Below are 21,370 nucleotides of genomic sequence, written 5' to 3' on the forward strand. Positions count from 1 at the left end.
AAAAGAGACAAGTACACCATCTTTATTCTTACATTCATATCATTTGGATTACTTTCGGAACCTTTTCCTTATGATGTTGACTGTACAAGTTTACATAAGATCTTCAGAAGGGTAGTATTACGTTCGGGATATGAAAGTAAATTAATATTTATGCTTCCCCGCAGTAAAGTGTTATTGAAGATCATGAAGATATGTGGAAAAATATGCGACAAAAATAACGTGAACCGTGAGAATCCTGGATAAGAAAATAGTTACACCATTCGGTAAGTTTATTTACTTTATGACTATGGTATCTTAAAACCATCTACTTTAATGCATAAGTTATGAAGGTACAAATTTATATAAGTAATTTATTTTGTACCTATAGATTGTAATCGACAAATTCTCATCTAATTCAGGACGGCTCAGAATGGATAGCTAGTTAAAGGCACGTAAACCCATTTCACGGAACACACTACAGCATGCCAAATTGCGGCTACGGAGCAATTAATAAACATTAACCCAGCAATGGAAATGCAGCTCGCAACGCTACACTCCAGTACATAAATTAAGCTGGGACTGCACACTGCACATCCAATTAATAAATTCATTCCACTCCATGCACCGTGCATGCCCATTGCACATTATTAAAGAAAACCGCAAATCGTTACATTTAAATCTAGGGAGGAAGTAGCGCGCCAAAAATACGCAACGTTTGGAAATGCGCGCGACTATCGATTCCGAACATGCCACACAAACACCGGACAAACATTTTACCTTTTATTTCTAGACACATACCGAATACCTAGCTATTGTTTTGAGACAATGCATCGACAATCGATGAATAATCGGTTGCATGGATGCACTAAATGTAACAATGCAGGCCTAAAGGGAAGGGGAGGGGGGGGGGGAGACCGGTCTCGGTCAGCGGGATGCGATGTGTGGACTTTAATGGGACCGCTTTTTATGACGACCTTCCATTGTGGGCCCTTAAATAGCATCGTTTTGAGCGAATCATTGATTCTGAGTGGAATAGTCACTTTCAATGATAAACAATAAACTTTATGTCTTAACGTAGGTAGGTTGCTCCATTCTACTTCTAAGTAAAGTGATTTTAAACTAACTTGGGTAAATAAACAACATTAGAATTTTACTCGGGTGTGTTGGTTTGGTATAGCTTGCAAATTATTAAATGTCAATTAAAGTAATATTTATTGTTAGAAAGGCACCCTGTCTGCAAAGATTAATTGAATAATATACATTGTATGGTCGATGTCTCGACAGGTTGTGGCGGGGCCAGTGCAGTAATTCAGGAGGCGTTTTTACAAAACCTTATTTTGGTTTAACAATATTCTTATCTTACTACCTAAAGTAGCTAACTACCTACTACTAGGTACATCCGTTAAATAGTACCTACATATGTTTTCTATCTATAAGTTAACTAAATCTTTGACCCTAGCCAAGAAGCTTGCCCATTTTTTTTAGGTAAGTAGGTACTTAAACCAAAACCCACCTTTACAAACAGTTAAAATCCAACAGACCATTCACCTATGTAACCGAGTACCATTCAGTTCCAACCACCGAACCTTTTCCCCACTCCATCTCATCTCTGAAAGCTAAAAGCCCACAAGTGGCGTTTCATTGTATTGTGCATTTCGGTGCGCTACATCAAGGTACAAACCGTACATGAGTAGAGAGCTGGTTGAGAGTCTGAGACCGGGGTTGCGCGCGCAACTCCCGCGGAGGTCCGAGGCAGTGCGTGGCGCGCGGACGGCGGCGTCGCTAGTGTATCCTCCCTGCCCCACCATGCGCGCAGCCGCGCTCCTGCTCCTCGCCGCGGCGGCCTCCGCCACGCAGGACCACGACAAGGACTTCGAATTCGACGACAACACGGTAAGGACGAGAAAAAATCCTAGTGAGTAGTGAGCAATTTCGCACAGCACGCCGATCGATAGCGGTCCCTTCAAAACATTCCCGTTCCAATTATGAATTTTGTTTGTTCGACGATCTCGCCCGGTTTTTCTCGTGTCCAGACCTCGTTCGTTTTATTCTAGTTTATGGCTGGGCTGGTCGCGGAAAGGTTTGTGGCTTGATCCGACGGAATGACCTCAATAAAGTCTGGTAAGGCAACTTGATATGGCCTGGCAAAATAGCCCCTAACTCAAGGGACCGTCATAAAATATTGTGCTTGTAGATGTCCCATTTATTGTTTAGCCATAAAATACAAATGTGACATATTTATGTGTCTGCAGTGTCATCACATATTTTTTGGCTACTTACTCTTGCATTTAGGGAGCGTTTACACTGGTAGGATAATAATTGAGACAAATTAAACTGTATTTCTTATCACACTCAAGTTTATTTTGGCTCACAGACTGGACTGAAAACAGTCACACAATACAACCCTTGTAATTTCCTACTTAACTTTTCCTTTTTAAAATCAACACTGAAAATTAACCACCCAGAAACTCGCAATTAAAGCCCTTATAAATTCACCAGCTAGCGGTTAACCCGTCGACCGTACATTCGAGTTAACGTGAAAACCTATTTAGATATAAATGTGGCTGTGTATACCCACACAGGCGCAATGGCTACATTATTCACACGACCTTCAGAAGCTCACCTATACGGCTACACATTAACGAATAATATAAGGTACAGCCTTCGTGAAAACTACAGCCCCTAGAGGCAGAAACTCAGGCTCCAGGGAAATTACGTTCACGTAATGATCGTCTAATACGATGGAATCACCGTCATGTTGATCGTCTAATATACTCTAATACCTGGTTAATTTACGCAATAATGTCTTCAGAATGTTATCGGTCTCGTGGGTTCCGTACACGCTTGTGTATGTAAGCAGGTTAATAGGGGTTGGGAATTGGGGATCTTTGTTGAATTTAATAACTGTATTAGATAGGTTTGTTTTATAAAGTGTGGAATTTTAAGGGTGGCATCTGTAATCTGAAGTGTTATTTTAAAATGACGAACAGTTATAATTATAAGTAGTTAAAACAAATTTGGTACATACTCGTATACATACTTATGTTCTTACTTACCCGCTCCCATACGTAGGCAGGAATTTGGAAAATATTTTTCATAGATAGTGTAAGTATCTAGTTAAAATTTAAAAGATTTTATTGACTTTAAATTTAGAAATTAAACCAAGGACTTTTTATACCATTTGATTTTATTAATGCGTATTGGGCCTACTACCTACTTAATTTGCTACATTTAATTAATACGGCTGGGGCTCTAACATATGTATCATACATAACATACTACCTATACACATACCTTTTACAAGAACTAGGTAGTTACCTAAGCGTTTTCCTGTAGCTATAAGGTCCGGAAGGTTAAAAGGTTTTCAAAAGAAGATCTAGGTCATGTGACTGTCTCTGAATGAAGCCCTAATTACCTCGTCCCATCAAAATTCACTGACAAGCTCAAAGGCTAGGCCTATTTACCATTCTGGACCTGAGAGCAATCACGAATCTTTCAGTAACTATCCTCTATAGATGCAATAGGATCAAACTATGACTGCCATGTTTGTGTCTAGTACCTATATCTATAGGTACAGGATGCTCAATATCGAATGGATTAACGATAAGGCAGAGGACGTCCTATTGTATTTTCTTCAACAAAAGACGAGTGACAAAAAGTCCTCAACATCAATAACGAGGAGACATAAGTAGGTAAAAGGTCGTTGGGAAGCTCTTTTCTTGTCCATCATTGGTTGGGTAATATTATGGTGGTTATGCTCAATTCGATGTGTAAAAAATATTGAGTAAGTAACCAATTTTCCACTTCATCATCATCAACCCGTAATCTTCCGCTGCTAGGCATAGAGGCCTCTACCACGGATCACCACAACAATCTGTACCTACTTATAGTATAAGTACATACGTCTATAGCATGTTATTATAATTATTATCTATTTTTCCCCGTATTTGTCTAGTTTTAACAGGAATATTATGAAATAATAAAAAATCTTAGAAAATATTTAAAAAATAGTCTTGTGAGTAAACTCACTGTCAAGATTTCTTCTAGAACACGACACTACACCCACGCGTGGCTCAGTTCAAGCGAGGTTAATTCAGCGGATCAATGGCTCTTACATAAGCCGAACTGAAGTAATATTAGTGTCTACCGGCTAATCTGTAAGTAGGTTGATCCTGCCTAATTCTGTTTTGTTACGGTTTCAGGATGCGAGCGCGCGCGGGCACGCCAGGCGGCCGCGCCGGTACGTGTATGACCCTAACAGTAAGTTGATTTTATATTTAGGTATGTAAGTACCTCTACCTAGTTACCTCCGACCGAAAACGTGCGATGATAACTCATGAGGTTGGGGAACCTAACCTAACCTAACGTGAATCGTAAATCGTACCTAGTTAGGTACTTGCCATGAAAAACGAGCCCAACCCATAGTTTCAGCTTACGGTTTACGCCACAGTACTAACGGTCTTTTAATACGTTTTATAAAGTACTTACCTGCTTATTTAAAATTCATTTATTTTCCAACAAAAACACCTTCGGGAAAGCGCTTAATTTAATGCGGCAGCTGGCAACTCCGCAGAAATATTGTGTTATAAACGAAAAAGTTTGAAATTGTTACCGAAAATCCTCGCTAACTTTTAATTTCGCAGCTGAAAATAAACGGCTCATGTGGATTTGTTGTTTGAATAATACCTGCAGAAGTACCTCTCTAACAATACGAGAATTTTAAATGGAAAATGGGATTGTGGAGTGTGGTCTGCATATTCGGTTACTGTTTCTTTTCCATTAGCTGATTAAAAACCTCATGGCTATGGTATCTACTTATACCTACCTCTACCGACTCCCTGCTCATAGGTAGGTAGGTAATATTCGGGATATCACTTATCAGCTTAATGCGATTAGCAAGTTGATTCGTTAGTAGGTATAAGTATCTATTTCGTATAAGTTCAAAGCTTTTGTTTATAGAGATTGAGACCTATGTATACATAAATGTAACCTACTATATGTAGGTACCGCCATATTCGTAGGTTCAAACGTAGGTACTTATTCTCATTCTTGCTTATGTAACTAGTTTACTTACTCTCATGTATCTATACACTCCTGCCCTTTCCTTAATACATACTCTCAAGTGTCCACTCACTTCAGTCCTGAGTGCCTGCTCCGGTCTTAGTCCCAGCTGCCTTACCACCACCTACACATTAGAAATGAACAATCCTTCAGCAGTATCGCTTATCTATCGATCCCTTTGGTCCGATCCATACAAATAATATGGCAGTTTTGACAGATAAGCAATGTTGCTTCAGGATTGTTGATTTGCTAATGTTCGGTTGTGTACGATTTCCATATATATATTAGCAACGATTCTAAGGTCATACTCATAATATATAGAAATTAAGCTAGTGACGGATATTTTTCCTTATTTTGCGCTTATTAGTGCTTTCTTTCTGTATACGATTCTAACATCAATCTCCCCTTCCAGATGCCCTATGCAGCGGCGTGGCTTGCGAGGCGCACTCCGTGTGTGCCGTGTGGCGCGGCGCGCGAGCCCTCTGCGTGCCCAAGGACAAGGTCACGCCGCCCATACCTGACCGGTGAGTGTGAGGGTATTGGAGAGGTATTTAGAGTGATATTTGTCCATGGGAAAGAATCTGCATGTTTAATCATCTTCGACTTCTTCGATCCGAGGGTGCCATGCAGATGCTCGGTTGTATTTGGGTTGTATTCTTACATAGATAGTGTTTCACAATATATAGGATATACTATGATACTCTTAATATATGTATACTCTTAATATAGCCAGGGATATGCCCTGGCTGAAGAGTATACCTATCCTATTGAGTGAAGTTAACATCAGATCAGGCGCTTATTTGAAGGGAATCCGCCCTATGTGTTCTACAATATTATGCATCCTTCAATAAATGAGGAACTCGTAGCTAATACTGCTTATTTATAATCCTCCAATTCTCGTCAGTGTAATTATTACCACCACCTAACAACCTCTCTATTCCAGCGAGCCAGACCTGCCAGAGCCGGGCGCGGACAACACAATATCAGAAGACGACGTCTGGTACGACCGCCGAGAGGACGAATTAGACGCAGAATCACGACCAACCCGTTGCGTGGGATGTGGCTCCAACAACGCAGGGGTCAGCGGGGGCTTCCTGTGCGGGTCTGACAACCGCACCTACTCTTCCTTATGTCGACTGGATCTACATAACTGTGTGAGAAGGGCCCGGCCGCCGGTCACGCTGGCTTGTCGCGGGTTCTGCCCGTGCGAGAAGGCGAGAGCGAGGGCCAAGCCGAGAAGGACGCAAAGACGGAAACATGACAAGTATCGCCAGTATGTTCATGTAAGTATCTTTTAAAAATGGGATATGCTATCCTACTTGTAGTATAAAAACGTAAATAATTAACTAATTATGTTTTTTTTAATATTTCAGGACACATCTCGTCGTCATCGCGTTGAAATGAACCACAATGAAGTGTTGCCGGTCAAGGAGAAAGCACAGTTAGATAATGGTAAGGAATAAGGATAAGGATAGAAGATGTTTAACTTGTGTTTTTAGTATTTTGATAATGTAAATTTAAATTGTTTAAATAACTTTACTTAACTTAGATATCTTAAGCCTAAGTTCCAGGATACAGGTTCGCCTAGTGTGGAACTTGCAGCCACATCACAAATGTACCTACTTAAACAATTTAAATGAATGTATACAGGGTTATTGGTAAGTAGACCGGATCCTTTCAGGAGGTGATAGAAGAAGGTATTTCCAGTCGATTAAGCCCTATAATGCATTATCCGAAACTTAACCATTTCTAAGATATTTAATATTTAAGTTTTTTTAATTTTTTTGCCAAAAATTTATGTTTAAAACCGAAAATAAAAAAAACTAGTAATATTTCAATATTTTTTTTGGTTGTATTTCATAAGTAACACCTTAATAAACTTATTAAAATAATCAAATGTGCATTATTCTACTTAAATTAGACAGAATACTTCAAAATAGTGACATATTTGAAAAAAAATGTTCAAAACACAAAAACAAATAATTTAAATTAAAAAAGAATTTCATACGACATTTTTTGTGCACTTCAGCTTAAAAACATTGTCAACTAATAAGGTTTCAAATAAGATATTTCAATATTAAATCGATTTAGGTATCACCAAGATATGACCAAAACAACCAGCACAGGCAGACAAAATTCAACAGAAAAACTAACAAAATTAGGCCAATTTAAAGGCAAAAAGTGTGATTGTTTTCAGTCCTGTTGACTTTAGTATGGAAACCCCTGTTGAGTTTTCTCCGCTTTCTCTGGTTGTTTTGGCCATATCTTGGTGATACCTAAATCGATTTGATATTGAAATATCTTATTTGAAAGCTTATAAGTTGACAATGTTTTTAAGCTGAAGTGCACAAAAAAATGTCATATGAAATTCTTTTTTAATTCAATTTATTTGTTTTTACGTTTTGAACATTTTTAAAAAATGTGTAACTATTTTGAAGTATTGTGTCTAATTTAAGTCGAATAGTGCACATTTGATTATTTTAATTAGTTTATTAAGGTGTTACTTATGCAATACAACCAAAAGAAATATTGAAAAGTGGCTAGTTTTTTTTATTTCCGGTTTTAAACATGAAATTTTGGCAAAAAAACTGAAATACTAAATATCTTAGAAATGGTTAAGTTTCGGATAATGCAATATTGGGTTCAATTGACTGGAAATGCCTTCCCCTATCACCTCCTGAAAGGATCCGGTCTACTTACCAATAACCCTGTATAAACGTTTTTTACTTTTATTACATACTGTAAAATTTTATGTAGGTATTATTAGCTTAATCAAAGCATTTTATTTTTCATTCAACCTGCTGCAAATAAGTATGTTGTTATTGTTAGTACTTACCTATAACCTGGATGCTTAGCACAAAAGATTTCAAAAGTCCTATGCTAGGTAGGTATTCCGGCCTAGAGGTTGATAATGTAACATAACAATAAGATACTAATTACAATGTGTCTACAGAAGGCGCTGGGTGCGAGATGGACTCGATGGCGTCTCGTCTGCTGGACTGGTTCAACGTGCTGATGGAACAAGCCAGGGCTGTGCCGCCGCCTGAAGATGGTACGTACTTGGCGCTCTTGTTTGTTAACCGTAGGGTGAAATTTAATAACTAAAGAGGTCCACACGTTGGCAGATCAAAAGCTTAAAATCCCGTCAGTTTATAATCGACTTTAGAATATTTTCCGTGAAACTTTTTTTTTGTAAAATAAAATTTTGAAATGTTTACATTTATGTAGGAAATTTGAAATAAATTTTAGAAAAAAATATAAATTAATCTCGATTTTATAGTTTAGAGCTTTCTCTTAAATTAATAAATAGTGAAATATACTTTGTATATTGGACAGTAAATTTAAAGCATTCGTTGACTTTCTTAAGTAATAGTTAAATAAATTGAAATGATGATAATATTCTCTCTTCCATATTCCAGGTTCATTCCCTGAGGGTTGCCTGCCCGAGGTGCGCTGGATGTTCTCCCACCTGGACACGGACGGCGACGGACTGCTGTCGGCTGACAACCTCTATGCTCTAAGTAAGTTTCATTATCACACATATGCTGGGCCGGAAATCTTGAGACCTATCTAGGTAAGTCATCATGTGCAGAGAAGGGAACCATTATTGGCTAATGATGGTAAATAAAATTTCGTCATCAGACTTTTTATCGAAAAAAGTCACGTGACCAACAAAGTTTATATGGAGAACCACAATTATGTTTTAATTGTAATGTAAAAGCTCAGCTGGAACGTCTGGAACACCGGGGATCGACTCCAGGGTGCGCTGACTCTGCTCTGTGCCTTCCCCGAGAGTAGGGATTAGAATTTCTAGTGGCATTCTTAGGTACTTACCACTTTTGCAACACACTGAATATACTCGTATGAAGTTAAGATTCTAGGCCTTGATAAAACCACCTTCTTCCTTCAGGGCACGACGACCGCGAGCGCTGCCTGCGCCCGTTCCTGTCCCGCTGCGGCGACGGCGCCGGCGTGTCGCGCGCCGCCTGGTGCGGCTGCCTGCGCCGGGCCGACCGACCTTGCGCCACGCTGGCTCGCCAACACCCGCCGCAACCAGGTAACTGAATAAATAAAGGTAACGAGCATGTTGGGGGTTATGTACTAGGTCGTTAGCGGGCCGCCTGGTGCGGCTGCCTGCGCCGGGCCGATCGACCTTGCGCCACGCTGGCTCGCCAACACCCGCCGCAACCTGGTAACGTTGAATATTCTAGGTTTAATTATGTATTGGTGCGGCTGCCTGCGCCGGGCCGACCGACCTTGTGCCACGCTGGCTCGCCAGCACCCACCTCAACCCGGTAACGTTGGTATTATTAGGTAGTATAGCTACTCGGTGTTCGTGGGTCGCCTGGTGCGGCTGCCTGCGCCGGGCCGATCGACCTTGTGCCACGCTGGCTCGCCAACACCCGCCGCAACCAGGTAAATAAATAAATAAAAAGTAAGGAGCATGCTGTGGGTTATGTACAAGGTCGTTAGCGGGCCGCCTGGTGCGGCTGCCAGCGCCGGGCCGACCGACCTTGCGCCACGCTGGCTCGCCAGCACCCGCCTCAGCCAGGTAACGTTGGTTATTCTATGTTTAATTATGTATTGGTGCGGCTGTCTGCGCCGGGCCGACCGACCTTGCGCCACGCTCGCGCGTCAACACCCGCCGCAGCCAGGTATAGATCATGCTGGTGGTGTAATAGGTCGTTCGCGGGTTGTGTGGTGCCTGCGCCGGGCCGATCGACCTTGCGCCACGCTGGCTCGCCAATTCCCGCCGCAACCAGGTAAATATATAAAGAATAAGGTAACTAGCATGTACTAGGTCGTTCGCGGGTTGTGTACACATTCCTGCATATTTTACACTCGTACCTTTTATCCCCAGGTGCCTACGTCCCTCGCTGCGACGCTCAAGGCTTCTACTTACCGCGGCAATGTCACTCGGCGCTGAGAGTGTGTTGGTGCGTGGACACTCACGGACAGGAGCGCCCCGGCAGCCGCACGCGGGGCAAGGCGCATTGTCCAGGTGCGTTGTGTGCTCACTTGTACACCTAGCTACTGCACAAACCACTCGTGAAGGGATGAAAGCACGCAATAAGTAGATAACTTTTATCTCGATTAGCGTCGCATCATAAACTTGACGCATTCTGAAAGGATCTAAAATACCTACAGTTTCTTTAGGTGTATAAAGTAACATTAGGATGCAATGCAAGGCCTAAAAGCATAGTGCATTCTACTTGCCTTATTTTTCTTACTAAACTTACCTAATTATAGTAAGTTAGCGGGTAATAATACGTTACCTATTTTATTTGTTATCCAGGAGAGGATGGCCCGGCGGAGGAGCTGGGCGCGCCGACAGATGACGAGGACGCCGCGGCCGGAAGTGGAGACTCGGAACTCCTTTACTGAGTTCCAGGAATACAACCTATGTGGCTACTTCCTGTTCGCGCCAACATTTGAAAATCGAAAGGCGCGCGTTGCATTTGTTCTCTGCAGTTAATTAGCGGGAGGTGGCGAAATATTTTGAATTTAATAATCGACTGTTTAATTTCGTCATAACCAAGTGATGTGTCTTCAAATAAGTAGATAACTAGTGAGTAATTTGTTTCCAACATTTGAAGTTATTTATTGAATGAGAGATCTTGGAAGGATGTTGTTTGTATTGTAACTGTGTCTTGATCTAGAATAAGGATATACTTAATAATAGATTGCGCTCTTATGCTATGTTAAAAAGGTGCCATACTTCCTTTCCGATAGTCAAATACCTATGCAATAGATAGATTCATATTTATCCCTGCTTCCCTTATAAGAATGTTAGTGGAAATATTTACAATAGCTTTAATTCCAACTTATAGTTGCGTGTGACTAGTTATATCGTTTATCTATTCCATTTTATCTTGAATATCTTCGGCCTAATATTTGAGTTTCAAGTTTTTAACCCGTCCACAAGCTATGAGTAAAAAGTTGGTTAATTAATTATTATATTATGTTTCTGAAACATTGATAATAAATAACACTTGTTTCTGTGTGGCTATGATTTATAGTTTAGTGCATCTTTAATGTCTGGACATAATATGTAACAATGACCCCTATGTTATGATCGAAAGAAATGTTAAGCCAGAGTGACCCCTACTACTCAAATGTACTGAGTTCAGTGTCTAAGGTTCGTTGTGTTTGAAAGCTTATGAATTTTGATATTTACTTAGAATAGTAGTCTTAATAGTAGTGTAGTGATTAGTGTCTGTTGGTGTATCTTTTGTTGATATTATTATTATGGACTATGTATTACATGTTACAGCATCTGTTACATTGCAGAGAACTAGGTTTATGTAATAAATAGTTATGTTATTTGAGTAAATATTGTACTATTGTCTAGTGTTTAGGCATAAAAAGTCGGTTGTAAGATACAACATCACACACTAGCTAGGAAATTATTTGCACTTTTTTAATTGTAATGGAACAAGTACTTAATAAATAATAGCCTAAATACTTTGTTTAATATGTGGAGTGATTGCAGTGAACCTTTCCTACATGACTACAACAGCCGCGAATTCGTAATTTATAGCTTAGCTACAGTCATATGCTGCAGGGCATGCAGTGACTGTTTCGGATAATGAAGCTGGTAAGATCTGGACAGCGAGATACCCAACACATGTCTGTGTCAACCAATCTTACTCTTTCGGTTATACCTACCATCAGTGTTAACATCAATAAAATTCATGACTTATGCAGTAATACCATCATCATCAGTGAGGAAAATAAGCTCCGTCAGTATCAAGGCTTCATGCCTATACCAGGTATACAGCTTGATTTATACTTTTAGTGCCTGCAGATTAACTTGATAACATTATTTTAAGGAATAAAGGTGAAAATCTAAGATAGTAGGGATTATTTGAAAATTTTGCATAATATTGAAAGAAAAATAACCTCTAAAAATTTAATTTCTCATTAACAGCAAAAGTGATGATTATGAAATACTATGTATATTATACAACATGATTCTTCATAAATTTTTACTATTTAGTCATTTACCACAGTTTAAGACACTGGAAAGAACATAGTGTAAGAGGACAAACTCACACAAATCTTCCTAGGGATATGAAAGAAAATACACAAGTATGATTTTGAACTATACAACTTATAATACACGTAACATGCTAGGGAGCCACAATAAGTTAAATTCACTAGTAAAGAATCACTTCTTCTCTTCTTCTTTAGGGAACTTGGTGTTGTAGATCGGGATGTAAGTTACGAACACCTTCCAGTCAGTGAAGTACAGCAGTCCGAGGAAGGCCGTGCCGCCGAAGCCAGCTGCCGACGTCACGAAGGACGTGGCCATCTCCAAGTGCTTCTTCCCAAGGCGCCCCAGCATCTTCTCCAAGAGTTTTAACTAAAAACCTGGAGAGTTACGTAAAAATCTAGTCGTTCGCAGACGAATCGACCTTGCAAATTTTGACAAATCAATGAAATCTGACGTAAGCACAGACTAACGTGACATTTAGAACACAGAATCGTAAAGTACCCTACGCATACTAACCATCGATCGTAGCGCGACTGTTTTATGCACTTGATCCATTCAATCAAGTTGATCAGTGTAATGGTGTAAGTATTCACAGGTTAACCTGGCATTTAATATGTGTGCTCTATTTGACATATGTCAACGATCATTGATTTTCGTCGCTTGCTGTCGGCGATTTTTGTTATTGTTTTGTAGATTTGAAACATTAATTAAATAAAATCTACCTAAATACCGAAGCGTCGACATTATATACGAGTCAAAAACTTGTCCAACTGAATCCAGTATCTAGTTGGTGGAATTATTTTTTATTATGATGTCATAGTGTCGCGCCGAAAATATTCGTCTTCCACAGTTTTACAAAGACAGCATCAATATGTGGGACTCCTCATCCTTCCTGAGCGCTCTCACGCCCAAATTCTACGTGGCTTTGACTGGCACATCGTCCTTAATATCCGGACTGATTCTCATATTCGAGTGGTGGTATTTCCGCAAGTACGGCACATCTTTCATCGAGCAGGTGTCCATAGGTCCGTGGCTGGGAAGCGGGTCGAACGGGGAGAGTGCGGCTGAATGTAAAGTGTGGCGGAACCCGCTGTCGCTGCTGCGGGGGGCGGAATACGCGCGGCTGTGGGCGGAGGGCCGCGCGCCGCTGACATACTACGACATGAATCTGTCAGCTCAGGAGCACCAGTCGTGGTTCTGCGCGGGGGGCGCGGGCGGCGCGGGGGAGGGCGGCGAGGAGGGCGTGGAGGCGTGCATGGCGCGCGCGTGGCGGGAGCGCTCTCCGGGCGCAAGGGTGGCGGCGGCAAGGACTGCTCTCTCCATCAACCCTGAGTGTGCCCCTGCATTGCTGTTACTGGCAGAAGAAGATGCACCCACTGTGCAGGAGGTGATTTGACGCTTATAACATAACATTATTAACATTTCAAGTTATGAAGTAATAAAGTGCCCCCTTGAAGGCTTATTATTCACCCAATTCTACTTATACCACCTATGCTTTTAAATTCCAGGCTGAACGCGTGCTTCGCCGCGCCCTACGCTGCGCAGAAGCTGCTTGTAAGACTTCCTCTGCAGTTGCCAACAACAACTCTGCAGCCGCCGACCGAGCCAAGAGGGATGCAGCGGTGCTCGCCCATGTTAAGAGAAGACTGGCCATGTGTGCCAGAAGGCTTGGCAGACTGAAGGATGCCACTAGAATGTTCCGGGAACTAGCTAGAGATGCACCACCAGCACTTACAGCTTTGGCGCTGCATGAGAATTTGATTGAGGTGCTGCTGGAACAGAAGGCTTATGCTGATGTGCAGGTGAGGGTTCATTAAAATAAAGAGTATTTATTTCTACATGCACAACTACAGATAAACAATGCATTATGTCTGTTGAAGAACTAAAATACTATGATTTTCAAGAGCTTTATCTTTAACAAAGAAACTGCCATTGACTAAAAAATGTGTCTTCTACAATCATCATATTTATCATGATGTCCTAATATTCAGAAAATACTGTTTTACTTTCTCAAATATATTATTTCAACAGTAACTCAATTTATACAGGCAGTCCTAGCCCGCTACGACGACATCAGCCTCCCCAAGTCAGCGACAATCTGCTACACAGCGGCCCTACTCCGGGCTCGCGCCGCCTCCATCGCTGCCTCGGCCGGTCCGCCGGGCGCCGGCGCCGCGCGCGCGGCCGAATGTGCCGCGGCCGAGGCAATGCGGCGAGCCGTGGAGTTCAACCCACATGTACCGGATTATTTGCTGGAGTTGAGAGCGCTGACATTGCCGCCGGAACATTTGCTTAAGGTGAGCGTTAGCATTGTGTTTTGTTTTTCAGTGTTTGCCAGCCACGGTTATAGAGAGAGGAATCTGAAATGAGCCCTGTATAATAAATTTGGATGAATAACAAACATTTTGTGTTTTATTGATAAAGTCCCGATACTTTTTACACAGAATGTATATCTTACTTGCTTACTGTATTGTTATGATATGCCTATTATTTTCGCTACTCTAGCAACCCTGTTTTGCAGACAAACCAAACAGACATAAATAGTCTAGAGCTTGACCCTGCCCTAGGGATAATGTCTCAGTGTCCCAGAATACCAATTTTTAACCACCAATCCACCAAATTTACTTTCCCACCAATCCCACAGCGCGGCGACAGCGAGGCCGTAGCCTACGCGTTCTTCCACCTCCGCCATTGGCGCAGCGTGCCGGGAGCGCTGCGCCTATTGGCCGAGACGGCGGCGTGCGGCGCGCGCGCGGCTCTGTTCCACCCGTACCCGTCGTGCACGGCCTGCGCGGATAGGGAGCTGTTGCCGCCGCAGCATTCGCTGTCTGTGTTCCCGAGGTGGGTGCGATTTTTGTCATTGGCTGTAAAAGTTGTACACTGGATTTACTATTGACTACAACTAACTGTAGATTAGCTTTGCTGTGTAGTTTTTTTAAACATAAATTATTACAGTATGTTATTTAATCAAAGGCGGCTGTGTTGCTAAGAAAATGTGGTCCATGTAACCTTTAGGTAAATAAGTAGCTTAGAGACATGACCGAAATTTGTTCATCACCAGTTAGATCTCGCAATGGAAAACTTATGCATTGGAGTTTATTTCTTACCTGGCCGCTACACAGGTCCGTTATCGACGCCAATAAACTCGTTTGATGCGTTCCACCAATCACAGCAGCGGTTTTATGGGGAATCGCGATATAGTGACGTTTATCTACGTCGATAACGAACCCATGTAGCGGCTCCTGACATGTTGCTAACCCAGTATTGTCCCCAGAAGGCGTGCGCCGGCGCTGCTCCCGGCCGCGGCCGCGCTGTGCACGCTGACGGCCGCTCTGGCACTCGCAGCACATAGGTAATTTAATACACAATTTCTACAATTATAATATAATATTATAAGTCCGTCTATTGCGTTATATTGTAAATTGTTATTTGTGTAAATTTTTTTTAAGTCAATAAAGTAGTATTCTATTCTATTCTATTATAATAGGTTAATTTTTATTGCAATTTTAATTTAAGTAATTGATTTTGATGTTCAAACTATTTTGAGATATTTGAGTGTCCTTAGAGTTATTGAAGATTCCAACAAACCGATTATTTATTAATGCTTAAACTTGACGTCATGCTGACTATGCTGAGCATGTAAATTATGATTTCTGAAAAGTTAATAATAAAATGAACAAGGAATTTATAAGCTTTAGGGCGCCTTCAAATTAGTCGCTAATTGTCGCGCGGAAGCAGTATAAATTATTAACGCTGCAGTCGCGCATCTTTTAAATTACAAAATTTATATGGATTTTGACAGCAGCGCGGCTGTAGCGCTGCAGCAGCGCTGCTTCCGCGCGACAATTAGCGACTAATTTGAAGGCGCCCTTAGATTACTTTAGCTTTAAATAAAAATAAATACTGTTTTTAGTAAAATCCACTACACTGCCGGGCAATGAAAAAGTTCCACTCACAAAATGCCGTCAACAAACGATTCAAATTTTTTCAAAGATTTCATTTAAAATTGAAACAAAAATTACCTATTTTAGTTGGTAATATCCTGATGCTCTGTAAAATGTACTTCAATGTTGCAGAAGACGGCATTAAGCTAGCTTTTTTCGTTTAGAAGTAATTTGGTGCTTTTCTCAGTGGAACCTTTTCATTGCCCGTGAGTGTATATTAAAGTGGCATCATCCTCCATGTAGCATCCACTTTATCACAATTTGAATACCATTTGTCCATCGAACCAACCATATAAAGTATACTATGTATTGCAGATGGCCTGAGCCATGCGCGGCGGCGGCGGCGGCTGCGGCGCGCGCGGCCAGAGAGATGCATCCAGGGAAGCTACTACAGATGCTAGTTACTATTTAGAACAATAGAACTAAGCCTAATGTGGGTCTTACTAAACAGTGTAAATCGATTGAACTAAGTTGTGCTTAAGTGAAAGACAGTTAAGTTCTGAGAGTTGAGCTCCAGTGAAATAGTGTTTCCTTTGTTGATAGCTTAATGTATTAAGTAATGTTTTCTTCCGTGTATCCAACAGTATTTTTCATCATATTGTAATGTTTAATCAATAGTTCGACTTTTGATAATTGTACACCTAAATCTCAGCTCAATCCATACTGCTTATAAAAATGTTATAAGTGTTTTTGTCGCTACAAGGTCATCAAAACGCAGCCAATCAGTTAGTTAGACCTATATTCTCTACCAAAGCACGCCACTGCCACTGAACGCAAATTATTCAATAAATCCAGCTCGCTGGACTGATGACTTTAGCCTGGTAATAGCCAGTAGTGGTTTGATGAGGAAAGCGATGATGATGATTTTCAGCAGAAATTGTTAACCGTTCGTGGCCTAGATCTTACTTATGATTACAGACTCCAATGTGTGTTATATGTTATATGTAGGAATTTCAATGTGAAATTACACAGTGAATGAATATTTTTTTAGTTCTTATTCACATAAATATACGGCGTAAGTAGGTACTTACAAAATTTTCAAACTTCTCATATTTAAAGTAATGAATACTAACTATTTGACTATGTATTTAAATACTGTGAATAATTCTCATGAAATAGTTTACTTAGGTAATAATATAACCATAATAGCATTTAATTAGGTAGGTAGATGGAGTGTGAAATTTAATCTAAAAAACAATCAGAAACTTTAAACATGAAATACGAAGACGCAGATTATAAAATTCACCTTTTGTGCCAAGTATGAATGAATGCAGTATAAGTTTAATTATTTATTAAACCGTATGAGAAAAACTAATAATAAATAAGAACTGTAAGTTCATTTAAATAAAAGTAGCTCAAATGTTTTTATTTATTTTTTTATTCATTAGGTAAGTATAGTTACTGCAACCATATCGTTACCTACAGGCCGGAAGTGCGAGCAACATGGGTCTATAAGAAATTTTGTGATGAAGTGAGAGTTTTGAGAGTGTGATGTGTATAACAATTTTATGAAAGAAAAAAATCAACGTTTATTGCTAACAAAATCAAATTCTTAGGTAGGTATAACCAATTTGTTATACTTAATTCTACTCAAGTATTTACTCTCCTACTTTATACTTACTTAGCTAAATAAATCTTAAACCCCGTAAAGTCAAGCCAACACAACACAACGTCAAGTCTAGTTATCCTCAGATGGCAAGTTCAGTATCCGGCTGCGCAAGACCTGCGAACTTAGTTAACTGTTTGCAGCAAACGTCTTCCGTCTTAGTTTTGCAAATTGCTGAAACTTGCGCGATGTAGACACGGATCGTAACGTCTTATCGGGCTTGAGCATTCGGCTTAGTTGGAGTGATGTCTTGTAGTTTCAGTACACAGGTTCGTTAGCTAAAGGTGTACAACTATTCGGCTTGGTCTACGCAACGCACTTTAAAATTTAGCACTAAAAGGATGTTCTGTGGAAAGTTAGTAAAATATAGGTAGAAAGTTATATCGGAATAAGCTATGATATCAGTATCAGTAAGTACATATATCAGTAATAACGCTGTTAATCAATCCCACCCTGTCCCATAATAATTACCATTTAATTATTGGGTAAATTATTATTATGTACCTACATCATGGGTAAATTGTAATGGTTAGCACTTGACAGACGCAGATACGGAGTTTTCCTCCGAGGGACCCCTTATTTACGTTGTATCACTATTCTCGAGCAGCACTAGTTTCGGTTGAGGGGAGGTATTTATTAGTCTGGTACCCTAAAATAATTATACCTACTTAGTTGCTCCTCTAAGTAAGGTCACCTAAGCCTTAGGTAGGTACTATGGGTGGGAACGACAAGACGGATGTTTTCGATATGGGTATCAGAACTCCGATCCGAAAAGGAACTGGGCGGGGCACTTGCCCTGACGGATAGACGATGGCTAGCTGCGGTAGCTAACGGAATGGCAGTCCAGGAAACCACGAAAAGCAATCTGCAAAACATCAGTCATTGCTAACTTTGCGGTTAGTCAGTGAAAGCCTTGCTCACGACCGGAAAATTTCACTGAAAAATGGTTGGTTTACTCTTATGTAGGGCCCCTACACAAAAAACAACAACACATCCTAAAATTAGCAGGAGTCTCAGGAGAATACACAGATTCCCGACCTAAGATAACATTTGACATTCTCTCCTCGACCGTGAGGCGGGCACGTAGATAGTACTCGCAGTAGGCGACTTCAGTTTCAGGTTTCAGTAGCCAGTCGCCCGGCGCGAGATGCGGACGTGTATAGCGCCTGCAGACGCGGTCACGGCAAAACTACATCGCGCTTTGTAGCTCGCCGTCTAAAGCGGAGAATTGTTAAAGTGAACTTTGTGAGTGGTGTGGGTCAAGTGAGTGAGTGGATTAAACTTTTTAAAGCGATGAGAAGCTTTTTGAAGTTTAGTACTAAAGAAATGGGTTGGATTCGTATCCGCGGGTTTTAAAAGCGTTTAATTAAACCTACGTGTTACTTGTAGTTTTAAAAGAAAAGTAGTTCTAAAGTTTCGAGGGTAGGTAGACTTTGTAGGTAATAAACCGGTGTCATTTGTGTTGCTTTCTTCTCACGTCTTGGTAGTTTTTGTAGAAGAATGAAGTTTAACTTATGGAATACCTAAGTAGATACCTGTCTAGTCTGCTTTAAGCTCTTAAGTTTTTGTAGTTTCTAAGGCAGGTACTGATACCTACTAATCTTTTCAGTAGTAAGCTACATATACTAACTTACCTACCTTCAAATAATAACGTTTTGAACTTACAAAAAATCTTTAGATTTTATCATTTTATGCTATAACTACTTAGATAAAATTAACGAACTCTCGTATAAATAAATACAGAATAATCTAAAACTATAGCTATTATACGAGTAACACATAAAATATACCTACCGAACTAAAACTTTAGCAACGAAACTATACCCAAAACCTTTCTACTACAAGTGAAGACTACCCATCAACCCATCAAAACCCCAAGTGATGTAACCCGTCACCAGCCCGCGTTGCCGCGGCCTGATGTCTGCAAGCGGGTGACCGCGATGGCGGCATGGCGCGGCGCCTGGTGCTCAACGGGCTCACTGCCGAGGTGCGCGCCGCCGCCCACCGGCCAGCCGCCTCGCCCGATCAGGAGTTCTACCATGAGCTCGAGCTGTACCGACAGCTTTTGGCGCTGCCCGAGGCAGAGGCTGGTGGGGATGAGGGGAAGAGTGAGGAGGAGGGCGAGAAGTCGCTTAGTCCAGAGCCGCAGCCAGAGCTCAAGCCACAGCCACAGCCTAAGCCACAGTCCCAACCCAAGCCACAGTCACAGCCCCAAACCAAGTTACAGTCACAAACGCAGCCACAGTCCCAACCCAAGCCACAGACGCTTCCTCAGTCCAAGCCACAGTCGCAGCCAAAGCCGCAGTCACAGCCGAGGCCGGCACGGCGCGCGCGCACGCCCGACCCGCCGCCGCCGAGGAGAGAAGGTAATTGAGATTCCTCTTTATTATCTAAACTTGATAGTTTTCTGTGGCTTTTTAGCATGTATTCCGTAAATATTCTTTTTTAAATTTTTATATATAAACACTCACAGCTTGTATTAATGTACTCCCTTGCGGGGTAGGCAGAGGTGCATTGCTGCACCCACTTTTCGCCAGTGTTTATGTTAGTCCCAATGTAATAGGGGGCGGGCCTATTGCCATTTTTCATAAATATTCATTTTGATATAATGATGATATAATTATAGCTGTATATTTTGTCCAGCATAATCCTGAAAAGCTGAAATTAGTCACTGAATTCCCTATTCCTCTTTTCTAAACCCCCAAATACTTAAATATAAAATTATTTCTCTTACTTAGTACTAAAATGATAAATACAACAATACCTACAAGTTCAGTTAAAGGCATAGTGCAAGTCGTAAGCAAACCTTGTTATTTGGTTTTGTTTTTATTCCATTACCGGGAAACTATTCATACTTCATAAACATTTTGACACGTGTATCGTGTAGGGTAAAACGTTTTTTCAGGAGATAGTCACATGAGTGGTTCATTTGTTATATTTAACATTATACTAATACAAATATGTAATTGCATTCTATAAAAAAAAATATAGACCAATTCATCCCGAACCCCAATGGACAACATTTCATTTTCTTTACCCTATATTTTTATTAGCTATTCGGAAAGATTATAGAAAATTAGTGGACCCGTATTTTTTTATTTTGTATATACATTAATTTTTGCATGTTATTTTTAACTTTAAAGTTAATTATTTTAAAACCGGAAGTGAAGTCACATATTAGTCTCAATTTTTATTTTTGTCTATTGCCTGAGTCTCGAAAAAAAACATAAATGACACTGACAAGTGACATTTAAACTTTGTTTACATGCCAACCAACAAATGGGTCATTTTCAAATGACATTGATATTTCTGATGATGGAAAGTAGGTACTTATCATGTAAAAAAATAAGCAGAAGCATTTTTTCAGCTGTGTAGGCAGTGGCATGCTCTGGGACATATTACATAGAGGTTATCTCTTAATACGTACTAACGATTTTATATGATAAATAAAAAAAATAGTCAGAAAGTGTCAGAACAGAATTTATGAAAATGACCCAAATAAACAACAACATCACGATAAAACGTCAACGTCAATCAAGAATGAAAGTGACAGTTACTTTGTTTTTAAATCTATAGGCTAGGATCATCAAAATGCATCGCACCTGATGCATGACGTCATCAGCACTTTTTTACTATTTTACGAATTTCTCGAAAATGATACATCCAAAAAATACAAAAACATTTTTTTTGTGGCCTTTAGAGCTAAATCTCGAAATGGTTTTCGATTTATAGCAGCTTTAGTTTTTTGAAATGTTGTCCATACAAGTTGGAACCTACTCAGGT

The 21,370-nt window shown here is 40.5% G+C and overlaps 3 protein-coding genes across 4 annotated transcripts; 2 read left to right on the forward strand and 1 right to left on the reverse strand.

The window, feature by feature from the left end:
- Positions 1-1,711: 1,711 nt before the first annotated feature.
- On the forward strand, positions 1,712-11,503 carry LOC105382278 (proteoglycan Cow). Its single transcript, XM_038108397.2, has 10 exons — positions 1,712-1,872; positions 4,182-4,239; positions 5,453-5,564; positions 5,984-6,323; positions 6,414-6,492; positions 7,994-8,092; positions 8,460-8,561; positions 8,951-9,097; positions 9,902-10,042; positions 10,337-11,503. The coding sequence occupies exons 1-10, from the start codon at positions 1,786-1,788 to the stop codon at positions 10,423-10,425; spliced, it is 1,254 nt and encodes a 417-aa protein (XP_037964325.2). The 5' UTR covers positions 1,712-1,785; the 3' UTR covers positions 10,426-11,503.
- Positions 11,504-12,135: 632 nt separating this feature from the next.
- On the reverse strand, positions 12,136-12,485 carry LOC105382277. The gene has a single exon (XM_011552130.3). The coding sequence runs from the start codon at positions 12,386-12,388 to the stop codon at positions 12,212-12,214; it is 177 nt and encodes a 58-aa protein (XP_011550432.1). The 5' UTR covers positions 12,389-12,485; the 3' UTR covers positions 12,136-12,211.
- A 195-nt stretch (positions 12,486-12,680) lies between these two features.
- On the forward strand, positions 12,681-16,393 carry LOC105382276 (protein ST7 homolog). Of its 2 annotated transcripts, none has more exons than XM_048623223.1 (6): positions 12,681-13,424; positions 13,546-13,839; positions 14,086-14,334; positions 14,682-14,878; positions 15,312-15,389; positions 16,297-16,393. In XM_048623223.1, exons 1-6 carry the CDS (start codon positions 12,909-12,911, stop codon positions 16,391-16,393), a joined length of 1,431 nt encoding a protein of 476 aa, XP_048479180.1. In that variant the 5' UTR covers positions 12,681-12,908. The 2 variants fall into 2 exon arrangements, with proteins under 2 accessions (XP_048479180.1, XP_048479181.1); XM_048623224.1 differs by having other exon boundaries at positions 15,315-15,389.
- The last annotated feature ends 4,977 nt before the right edge of the window (positions 16,394-21,370 follow it).

This window comes from Plutella xylostella, chromosome 9 (assembly GCF_932276165.1).
Source record: "Plutella xylostella chromosome 9, ilPluXylo3.1, whole genome shotgun sequence".
Classification (NCBI taxonomy): Eukaryota; Metazoa; Arthropoda; class Insecta; order Lepidoptera; family Plutellidae; genus Plutella; species Plutella xylostella.

What these genes read in the sequence shown, in the direction of transcription:
- LOC105382278 (XM_038108397.2), top strand. Translation starts at nt 1,786, where the DNA reads ATGCGCGCAGCCGCGCTCCTGCTCCTCGCCGCGGCGGCCTCCGCCACG. An exon ending in TGACAACCTCTATGCTCTAA is followed by an intron (nt 8,562 to 8,950) that starts GTAAGTTTCATT and finishes TTCTTCCTTCAG; the next exon opens with GGCACGACGACCGCGAGCGC. An exon ending in GGGCAAGGCGCATTGTCCAG is followed by an intron (nt 10,043 to 10,336) that starts GTGCGTTGTGTG and finishes TTTGTTATCCAG; the next exon opens with GAGAGGATGGCCCGGCGGAG.
- LOC105382277 (XM_011552130.3), bottom strand. Translation starts at nt 12,388, where the DNA reads ATGCTGGGGCGCCTTGGGAAGAAGCACTTGGAGATGGCCACGTCCTTC.
- LOC105382276 (XM_048623223.1), top strand. Translation starts at nt 12,909, where the DNA reads ATGTGGGACTCCTCATCCTTCCTGAGCGCTCTCACGCCCAAATTCTAC. An exon ending in AGGCTTATGCTGATGTGCAG is followed by an intron (nt 13,840 to 14,085) that starts GTGAGGGTTCAT and finishes CAATTTATACAG; the next exon opens with GCAGTCCTAGCCCGCTACGA. An exon ending in CGCCGGAACATTTGCTTAAG is followed by an intron (nt 14,335 to 14,681) that starts GTGAGCGTTAGC and finishes CCAATCCCACAG; the next exon opens with CGCGGCGACAGCGAGGCCGT.